The sequence below is a fragment of the Megalops cyprinoides genome, chromosome 18, assembly GCF_013368585.1.
Source record: "Megalops cyprinoides isolate fMegCyp1 chromosome 18, fMegCyp1.pri, whole genome shotgun sequence".
NCBI lineage: Eukaryota > Metazoa > Chordata > Actinopteri > Elopiformes > Megalopidae > Megalops > Megalops cyprinoides.
In genome coordinates, this window is record NC_050600.1 from 7,544,944 (window position 1) to 7,556,428 (window position 11,485).

At 48.7% G+C, this 11,485-nt stretch overlaps 1 protein-coding gene across 1 annotated transcript in view; it reads right to left on the reverse strand.

The window, feature by feature from the left end:
* The window catches only part of svep1 (sushi, von Willebrand factor type A, EGF and pentraxin domain containing 1), a 73,301-nt gene extending 63,338 nt beyond the window's left edge, over positions 1-9,963 (reverse strand). Inside the window, exon 1 of the mRNA XM_036551803.1 lies at positions 9,472-9,963. Within this exon, the coding sequence (XP_036407696.1) occupies positions 9,472-9,963 (492 nt within the window). The remainder of the gene's footprint in view (positions 1-9,471) is intronic.
* Between the last annotated feature and the right edge of the window lie 1,522 nt (positions 9,964-11,485).

Here is an 11,485-nt window from a genome sequence, read left to right on the forward strand (position 1 = left end):
AGCGTGAATCTGGCTCCTGTGGTCCTCCGCGATGAGTGACACATAACTGGGGTTGTGTGTGTTGTGGTTTTAACAGAGCGATCACATTTTCCATTGCAGTACTCTACGCTGCAGTCCATACACCTTTTTTTTCTCTTTCAGGAAATGCTGAGAGTATTAGCAGAGGTGTTATTTGTCATGCTACTCTGTCACAGATGCCAGTGACAGTTTTGGGTGGTGTAATTTACTGTGAGGGCTACATTAAATTTGGGGGGGAAAAAGGGATATGAACGATGACACATAGAGCGCATGACCTGTTGCCTGGTAAGGGCTTGTTTTGAATGTCTTCATGTTGCGAAACCCGTGATTGTAATTGTGAAATATTTGTCTTGCCCAAAAATTGTGGTTGTGAATGATCTGTACTGCATTCACACAGGGATTTGATTTTGGCCAGCATTCCTCATTTAGGATCTGACTGACTGAAGTTATGATGTTATGGCCTTCCCCTTTTCTCTGGACAAGTTTATGGGGGCTGAAATCAAAACAGCGTAACTAATTACCCAAGTGACTAAAGCCTCGAACATGAAGACCAGAGGAGATCAAATCCCCTTTCACGATATTAGCCAATCAGTGCAAAGGAGAACTTTGACCAGAGGCCAGTTTGGATTTTACATCCAATTAACAAATGAAATGCAAAAGCAGGGGTGCCATCTGAGATATTTACTGATTTTTGAGGCGCATCCACTGTTATTCACAGGCAAACCAAAAACCCTCTGCACCAAACGAAAGTGGGCTCACTTTGAGGACGTCTGATGAGAGGAGGAAAGTATGCTGTACAAAACCACTCATTCAGTTATGAGATTCAGCCTCTCTAAATGTATTTGTCAGTCCCTTCATTTCTTGCAACTGATGCGTGCCTGTAATTATTTAACGACGGGAAAAACATCCGAGAGAAACATTCACTAAACTCTGTCCTTTTCGCAAAAAAACATGGCATAAAAGTACTGCAACCGGGATTAAACAAGAATCCTTCGGGGGAGGGGGGTTCTGTCAGCTCTTCTTCAGTGAGTGCTGCAGCTTTGGCGCCCATCACCACAATTCTGACACGCGACCCCCCCCCAGCACCCTCCTTATCTGAGAGATTCCTGGGGGCCCCCCTGCAGACGGCGGCCCCCACAGAGGTGAGCGGGAGAGTCGGAAGCACAGTGTCGACAGCGCCGATCTCTGACATTCTGCCCCCTTTGAACTTCAGAAGCGGAACAAGCGTTGCGTTGAAAAGGAAAGTATTTTAAGTGAGAGGCCTGGCGACTCTCACCCCCTCCCCCTTTAGCTGGCCAGGCCTAGGAAAAAAAAAAAATAAAAAGCCTTAGGAAAACTAACAGCAAGTAACATTTTGATACTCAGCTTGAAAACCAGACAGGCTGCCGACTTCCTTCCCAACATGTAGAGGTTTTTGTACAGGATATTTCAAGAACATTTTTTACAGATTTGGTGCAGTCATAAACCCCCCCCCCCTACCCTGGAGACCAATATCTGCTCAGGAACAAAATGAAGAACAGTCCATAACACTGACACCAGCAATGTGAAAAATTACATTTGTGCATATAATCATCTTGGGGGTTTTCAACCTTGGCTGCCATTTGCATTTCATAGGGTACTCTAGATTGCTCTCATTTTTTTTTACATCCTGAGGTCTTTTTAAATGCCTTTCTTACAGGGAAAGGAGCACGGCACTCTTTAAATTGCAACATCAGATTTAAAGTAACGGTTGAATAATTCCTTCTGGAGACGGCTCAGAAACATATCCACCTCTTTTCCCAGGGGGCCGTGGGAGATGTGATGCGCTGGCCGCTTTCCTGAGAAAGCCAGGGCCAATTAGGTGCTGTGCTCTGATGTGAGAGTGCAATGTGGTGAATGTCTCTGTTGTGTCAGAGGCTGAAAAAAACCTCTCTCTCTCTCACACACACACACACACACACACACACACACACATACATACATACAAACACACACACACAATCTTTCTTGCTCTCTCTTCCCTCACACATACACGGTAGGAATCTCAGACACAGTGTGTCAAACAAAAAGCTTCCATCTCATACCAAATATGACAAAAATTAGCAATGATGTTTGGCAATACCGCACTACCATGACAGCTTAGACTTTTTTACAGTGTACCATGAAGAACTGGGTAAGTCTGTAATGTATTAACCCAGTAGTAGCCAACCCTAGTCTGATAATCCTGGCGGGTCTCTGTTTCAGCTAGACCCGCCTCTACAGACTATAGTCTGGCTCCCAGAACTACTGCAGGGTTTTAGCATAATTGCACTTTGACACTAAGTGTTGAAAATTTGATTACTGTAGCACTTAATCCTCATTCAGTATGGCACCAGTTACTGTAGCACTGGATGACGTACTGACACATGTTCAGATGTGGCCTGACATTCTCACAATATACTACAGTTCATATGGCCTTAATATTCACAGTTTTCCGTATGCGCTCTTGCTTCCTAAGTCGCTCTGGATGAAAGAGCCTGCCAAATGACACAATGTGAATGTAAACTGGGGCCTCAAATCGAGAGACTGGGCAGGGTAATTGATCTGAAAGGACACACCGCTGGTTGAGCACAGAAGCTGTTTTCACGCGGAAGGGGTGAGTCTCGAGGACAGCCGGTGGCCGTTCGGAAGCAGGGTGGCCCGGTCCTGGCATTGGCGCTAAACCACACGCCCGTTTGGCATCGTTAGGCGCCGCGCCTCGCAGGAGCGGAGCACGGCTCGTGCCACCGCGACAGGAAAGAGTGACGGCGGACGCCGGGTAGAGCCCGGCCCGGACAGTGTGACTCAGAGGGCAGGGCCGTGTCGCGCGGAAAGACCATAGCTGCACATTTCAAAGGCCCAGCGTAACACGAGATCGCTCCCCGCCACAGTCGCTAATGGGGCTGTAACCAGATCTGTGCCGTTCTGGGAGCGTCGCTTCAGCTCCCCGCCCCCGGCTGGCGTTTACAGGCCGCTGTGTTCGCTCGACCGGGGGCTTCCACACGGAGAGCCTAGGGAGCCAATCAGACTGCTCCTCGCAGCGGGTCTCGCCCTTCCAGATATGTCACCGTCAAATCACACGGAGCTCACTGTTCGAGCCTTTACAACACCCGTGAAACCCGGGGAGCCATTTCCCATGCAGAGCAGTCAGGGGTGGAGAACGAGGAAGAGAACCGGAGCTACGCCTCTCCCCACTCCAGCTAGACCGACTCTAATTAAAGTATTGCCTTTCCCATCGCCAGTAATTGCCTTCCCGAGGAAAATCTGTCTGGTTGAATCCCTCTCCGGGACCGCAGGCCGGAGCTCTGGGAGGGCTGATGCGTGAAAAATTGAGACAAAAGTTGTGAAGTTTTCTGAAAAGATTTATTCTCCTTTCATGTAAGCTTGGTTGTTTCTACTTCGAGGAACACAAAGCTGCCAAGAACCGGATGGGACTTCCGGAATCCATATTGTTCCGGAACATGTTGTTTACCCTCTGCGAGATACAGGGAGCTGAGCTCACAGAACGCCCTCACCCTGCACGTGTCCCGCCTGACACCGCCACAGGCCGAACATTCATTATTATCTTACAAACAGGCACCATGACTCCCAGGGAGATGAGCCCGAATTCCACACGATTCCAGGGGTGACTTTCACATGTTTCCTTCACTGCTGCGACTGTCTTTTTGAAACTGGGTTACATTAGCTTACTAAACTTAAGACTGTGTGGCTCGCACACCTTTTCACTGGGGAAACTACGGTGCTCCAAATCACCTTTCCGCTGATGAGCCTAGTGCCCCTCACTGCTGCTCCACATGAGCGCTGACATCCACACAGCCAGCACCACGTAAATGCGCAGGGGTGTGTGAGGATTGCGTTTTGCAATAGCATTGTGGTACAAAGTGTCATGCACACTGCAGATGTGCTTTGTCATTTTCCAGAAACCCATTCTAAACAGCCGTAGACAGCCATACAGACCAGCAGACTAACACAGGCAGACAGAACCGACAGACAAGGGGGTATCAATCCTTGCTGAACTTGGTTAACCTGGCCCCTTCAGCCCCACATTTCTGCGAATGAAACCGGCACCTCTTCACCTCTGCCCCTTCTCAGAAGTGCGGCAGGTGGCTTGACAGCACAAAAACAGCACGCTGCACGGGTCTCATACCTCCCGCTGCGCCCGCCGAGACAAGAGGCTTCCGGGCTCACACTCCGCAGGGCAACAAAGATTTTAAACACCATGCAGATCGCACCCCCAACCCAGGGGACACTATGACTCTCAGATTAAACGTCTGACCCTATCCACACTAAAATCTGCTCAGATCCACGCTGTGGTCAGAGCTCTACGATGGAGTAACCACTGGCAGCTCAGCCAGAGGCTGAAAAACACCTGAAAGAGGAGAGCGCTCTGTGGGATGGGGTTGCCTAACTGGCTTCACCAGCAGGCTGTCGATTTCTGTGCGAACATAGATCTTTTTTTAATGGGAGACCCTTCCTTGCCTGCAGAATTGGAGGTTGTCAGCTACGCTGGGGGAGTTGGACATCTGGGAGAAAGAGAGCAAGAGAGAGATGGAAAGGGAGGAGAAAGAAAGAGAACCGGAGGGGGGGAGGGATGTGGGGTGGGATGGGGGGGGGTTAGGCATATTTCCTCCTGATCCTCACCAGACACTGCCACTGCAGCTAACCTGCAAGGGGTGCTGTTTTCACTTGCTGTGTGCAATATTACATCATAATGTCCTGACAACGTTCCGACCACAGCCTGACGTTCGGAAAACCTTCCACAAAAATACACAGGCCAGCACACAGTTCTGCTCTGCTCTGCATAGGGGAGGGACTGCATGCATCTGGTTTCCAGAGAGAGGAAAGTTCAAACATACTGTACCTTTGCAGTACGCTGGAAATGGCGCTTGGCAAAGGCGTTGCAGTTTTGGGTTCTGAGCTCAAAAGTTTGCGGGTGAACTAAGCTAAGCTGGTAACAGCACTGACTACCTTCGGCCTAATGCTGAAATTCTTTAAATAACTTTAGGGTTAACGCCCACGGACAAAAAATCGTAACGTAGCCCGGCTCTTTTTCGCCGGCGCATCATGTTTTCCACAGAAATCTACTTTTGTTTCCACAAGACTGGCGCGCAGGGCGATTAAAAGGCAGGCGCCCTCCAGGACGCCCTCAGGGTTTGCTGGGATTGCATCCTCGCCCACATCGATCACTCCCATCAATCCTTATTAGAAAGAAAAACAGAGGGAGGACGGGGGAGGGCGAAAGGAGAAACAGAATCCCGTTTTTTTTTAATCGCTGCAGTCCCTGAGGAGCGAGACCAAAGAGATGCCATCTGCTCTCTCTGCTTTTCGTACAGGCCTTTGATAGCGCTGGTGCTAATCTGAAGAACAACAGATCCGAGGAGCTCAGACAGAGAGGGTCCCGGCGGTATCAGAGAGCTATCACTGTGCCCTGACAGCGTCTCTCCACATAATCCCCCTTTACAGGAAGACACGATAAACCTATACTACGGGAAATCCATGGTACGTTTCAATGCACACAAAATTTCAAACACAGAAATTATTACCAGTTCCACACTGCATAATTCTACAAATACATGAATTATTACCGCTTTGATATAATAATATGTTAATATACCATATAGTATAATATACTAATATGAGGTTATTTTTCACTAAAATATTGCATAAAAACATACTTTCTGTATTTTAAATTTTTTTTTTTTAATTTTTACACAGACAAGCCGCTGTCAACACCTCAAACTTTCTCCAGATTACAGCACCCTGCTTCTTCCTTTGTATTCTGTTTAGTCAAGCCTTAGCACAATGCAGCCCTATGCCACATAGAGGCATATTCAGCTCATCCATCAGCACATATTATCACTGCCTTCAAATGAACTAAGAACCGTGCTGTATATTAAAGACACTTCACCCATTCACTTCCCTTCTCGCATCTAGGGACTTTTCCATTCGCATCATATTTTCTTTGTGATTCAGTAAGAAAATGGAAGTGCATAAGATGTTGACATTACTTATCTGCATCCTCTGTAAAAAAAAAAAGAGTGACATACAGGATCAAAATACAGCAAAAGCACAGATTTTCTAAGACTAAGGTCTAATTAAGAAACAGGAAGGGGGTGGTTTTTGTGGCCTCCCGGTGACGAACATTTTGTACAGCACAAAAATAATTTGTTAAATAATGGAGGTTTGTGAAAACAATATTAAACATTTTAATGGCAATCCGTCATAGCGTAGTGACAGGCCTGCTCTCCCTCCAGTTGCCCCCATCATAAATCGTCAAAGGGTCAATGGCATTTAAAGGGATTGCTCTGGAATTTCTATTGGGGGCAGTTAGGGAGGATGGGTGCTGGTGTGTGTGTGTGTGTGTGTGTGTGTGTGTGTGGGGGGGGGGGGGGGGGGGGGGGGGGGGGGGCACGTCCAGAAGGAAAGTCAAATATTATGCAAGACCTACACTCCTTCCACCCCCCGTATTACCCACATGTATCTACAGGCCAGGAGGGGAGAAAGCTGGGAGAAGAAGCAGCTGTTCTCAGCGTGTGTGTGTGTGTGTGTGTGTGTGTGTGTCCATGGACGGACTGGGGTTTGAAGGTAAGGAAGCGTGATGCAGTGAATGGGAGTCTGTCTATCACTATCGGGGAGCAATGGCTACACCTGTTTGAGTCTTCACGGATGGTTAGGCAGGGCTGTGTCTTTCGTCTCAGTCCTCAGACCAAACCAGCAGCCAGCTAACTCATAATATTCCCGCAACATTCCTGCAACACTCCGACAACGCTGTGCACTGACATGAGGTCATTCTAATGGCACGCTGGGTTCCGTCACGCCTGCAGTCCCATAAAGCCGGACAGGGAAATCGCTGATCAGATCCGATGAGGATCTCCACTGCATTAAAAAAACAGGACAGTCGAGGGCTCATCTCCTCTGTGTCGGGGCACTCCGAGCGTGTCCTTAAGAAGAGGCAGACCAGTTCTTACGCGGCCAGGAAACATTTTGAATACGTTGCGGTGTGGATCCTGGCTTTCATCGCAGACACATATTCCATGTGCGTCTGAGTCAAGGTTCCAGCGAGCGTCTAAAGGGTTGGAGGTATTTTCTTTTTCATTTGCTACAGTGAGGGAAGGAAGCACTTTCTTCCCAGCACAGTGCTGGACCGTTTCCCACAGCTAAGCAGGGGAGTGTAATCTTAATGAGGTGAGTCCAGGCAATCTCTAACGATCCACAACAAAGTCTAATCCGTGGCGTACTGCCAACGGCAGGAAAGAAGGGAAACGAAACAGCAAAATTAGTGCATTAGAACGTATTAGAGCCTGCTTCTCCCATGCATTTTTACAGTACCAAATTAGGTTTGGTGATTATACAGACTCTAGCTACTGTAGGAATCCTGTGTTAACTCATCCCACAAAAAAAGGAGGAAAACCCTGACCCACAGCACCACTTCTCCATGCCGTCACAGTCTTTTTTCCTTCTACTAAATTCCAGGGAAGGAACAGAAAAAGAGATGAAGCAGTCCCTGGCAAAGGGGGAGCACTTCTAAAAGCACCAGCTCCGAGATGGTTCCTGTCTGCAGGTACCGGCAGTGCCGGGGCCCCTCTGCTTGTTACATGTGCCGTGCAGTCACCGACAGCCAGCTAACCTCTGCATGCATCCTGGCTGCCAAAGACGACGCTTCAGGCCAGATGCTCGCCTGGAAGAGCGACATCCCTTCGGGGTTCCAGATTTCTTCATCGCTTACAAGAGCGAGGCCGGCCAAATGAACAAAAATACCCCATTTTTTATTGCGAATATGATTAACGACAGGAATACGTGCTTCCATCCAGAGCCTTGAGACACGGGGAGAGCTTTGTGGATTATCGTTACAGGATCTATTGTGTAAGTGCTTAAAGACGCTACGGTATGCGTTGTGAGTAATAATAATAAAAAAAGGCCAAGTAGCTGAAACAGCATAAAGAAGAGCAGAGATAACGCTTTAAATCACAGAGAGCCTGTGTGGTGACAGCGTGTGGGAATCCAGCACAGATCATAAAAGCCTGTCCGACTTTGTCAGATTCTGTGAGCTATCAGTGTTCAGCATGCTTGTAGCTTTGCTGCACTTAATCACACCTCATCTAAATGTTAACAAAAAAAACAGTGGTTGAACAACAATGGTCACTAATTGATAAAAAGATGCGTAAAACTGCCCTTAAAAATTATTTCAGCAAAACACATATCAAAGTTACAGTAAGGAAGCCCTCTGACTATACTACTATAGAACAGCGCTCTGGTCAAAGAGCAGCCCATTGATTAGGGAACAGCTCTCTGCCAGAGATCAGTTCTCTGACTGCGGAACAGCTCACTCCTCTAAGAACAGGTCCCTGCTCGAATAACAACTTTCTGTGGTAAGAACGGCTCTCCAATTAGGGAACTGCTCTCCGCTCTGCAAACAGCTCCCTGCCTCAATAGCAGCTTTCTGCTCTGCGAACAGCTCCCTGGTCTGAAAACAGCTCTGAGAAACCCCCCTGCCTCCACGAGATGGTTGCAGACAGAGACGGATGACACAGATGGGGGGGGGTGGAGTGAGACCGTCATGGACACTCAACCAACCCCTTCATCTGACAGTCCCTCAAATCAATAGAAAACAGACCACAGATCTAACCCTCCAGGACCCCCTTCCCATACATGCTTCCCAGTGCAGATAAACAGCCAAAAAAACCCTCATTCTACCATTAAATGAATGGAATTTGCCGTTATCCTATCACTGCAGATAAGGGTGTGCAGCTCTACCGGCAAGTCCCCCGAGCTGTCTGCACAGAGCAGGAACACAGTGGCCCTTTATGAAGATCTCCACTGTGTAAACTCATCCTTCCCTGTCCATTGTGTTCACACTTACATTCACACACTCACAAACTACAGCTATTCTTATTTTTTCTTTTTTAGCCTCCTCAGTGGAAAAAATGTCCCTCACTTACAGTGTCCACACAATCCACTTTGAGCAGCATGTAAATACCGTTAGATTATTTCCTGAAATCAGGAGCCTTTTTCAGGACTCAAGTAGCATAGTTGCACATCAGGGCTGAGGGTGACCCTCACAGCCCAACACCCTGACGATTGCTCTGTGCTGCCGGTATTTACAAGGGGAACAGTAAGCAGCCAAAAACATTACCATACACAGAGGCTTTAACATACACACAGACACTCACACACCACACATACATGCCACACACACTTAAGTGCACACACACACATATGCACACACACACATGTGCGCACATACGCACACACACACACACATGCAGACACACACACACACACGCACAGGCACATACATATATACACACACACACACAAACACACACACACACAAAAATGCACACATACACACACGCACAGGCACATACATACACGCACACACACACACACACACAAACACACACACACACGCACACACACACAGGTACGAGAGGAAGCAGGCGGAGTCAGCCTCACCGCAGCTTGCTGGAAGGCTCCCTTGGTGTAGGTGCCCCCTCCGCGGTAGGTGATGGCGGGGATCTCCTGGTTGAAGAGGGAGCACTTGTGGTGGTGCGAGCGCGGGGCGGAGATGTGGTCCACGCGCGCCAGCACGTGCGTCTTGGAGGAGAAGGTGACGAGGGCCACGCGGGTGGCCGAGGGCACCACGGGGAAGTCGGACAGCAGCTTGCGCACGAAGCGCAGCTCGCTGAGGAAGTTGGCGCTGCCCACGCTGGACGACTCGTCCACCAGGAAGACCAGGTCCAGGCTGCGGCTCTTCTCCCGCAGCAGGCGCACGTTGCGCTTGAACGTCTGGCCCAGGCGCTCCACCTTGCTCTCGGCGCTCTCCGACAGGTTCAGGTGAGAGGGCTGGTGCTCCCGGAGGGCGGGCCAGGCGGCGGCCGGCCGCAGGTGGACGCAGAGCGCCAGGAGGCTGCTCCACACCGCCACGGAGCGTCTCAGCGCAGCCATGCTTCGGAGGCAGTGGCGTTTCGAAAAAACACTGCAAGTGTTAATAACAACAGTGAGGGCGTCCTTCCCTTGCAACCCCCCCCCACTCTCTTTGTGGAGAGTTCGGTGGAGGCAGCGGCTCGGTGATGGGGTGTCAGTGTAGTGAGGTGGCCCCGCTGGGTTAAATCAAAACGCCTCTCATTCCTGCCCCTGGGCTCCGACACTCCTGCATCCCAGCCAGACTGAAAATGCGTTTTTCCCTCTCTTTCAAAATCATTTAAAAAAAGAAAAAGAAAAAAAAAAGTTCTGAGAGAGAGAGAGAGAGGGAGAGAGAGAGAAAGAGCGCATGAGGGAGAGAGAGAGAGAGAGGGAGAGAGAGGGAGAGGGAGAGAGAGAGAAAGGGGGCAGTCACAGCAGTGAAGTGATTTTTTTTTCCTTCCTCCTCTCTTCTTCTCTCCTCTCTCTCTCTTTTTTCATGCTTGACTTCACTGAGATTCTGTGTCACCAGAGTGCCTTGCCTGTCAGGCTGTCAACATTCCCAAAGAAAACATCAGCACCAGCGCTGTGATTAATTCCATATGTTTGGCACTGCGTCCACTCAGACTTCCACACTGCGCAGCAGATACCACAAGTGCCATTGTAATTAGAAACACTGTGGAGAGAGAGAGAGGGAGAGAGGGAGACACAGTGAGACAGACAGACAGAGAGAGAGAGAAGGAGACACGGTGACACAGGCAGACAGAGAGGGAGGGAGGAGGAGAAATGGAGAGATATAGAGATGGTGAAAAGGACAGAGAATGAGATGGACACAGCAAGCGCGGGGAGAGAGAAAGAGAGAGACAATGAAACAGACAAAGATGGGGAGCGAGAAGAGTAGGAAAGTCAGCAAAGGGGAGAGAAGCCAGTCAGAGATGGACAGATCAATAGTATCAGTTGAATTCTGAAGACTGCTGTTTCTGATTGTTTCAGTGTGCAGTTCCTCACACATACAACAAATGCACACACACACACACACACTCGCAGAGGATGGTGTGGGACTCACATTCAAACACGCTATCGGGGGGACCATCAGCATGAGCAAAATGGTTTTTTTCATCCAATCAGCATTCTTCTATCACAGCGCTTACTCTTTTCCCAAATGTCTTGTACAGGAAAATCTGGGGAAAAAAAATACATTCACGCTGTGTTTTTCTTCTGTGATTTTATCTGTTACCAAAACAAAAAGCCCTGCATTTAGGAGCGCAAAGAAACACAGTGTGACCATAAAAAAAGGCTGATTTATTGTTGTATTCACTGGGGTTGTAATGGAGACCCGATTAGCACTGTCTACTTCAACAGCTAGACTGCATTAGGACTTTCTCGAGAGTTGCTTGATTATCAGCTTTTGGCACGAAAGCGACGATGATGATGATGATGGTCTCGTGTTCCTCTTGCATATAAACCCTGCTCTTTTTTTACAGCTTTGTCAGGAAAAAAAAAGTCTTTAAAAAGCTTCTTACTCACCAGAGAAATGTGGTTTGAGCAGACACACGGACTTCAGAGA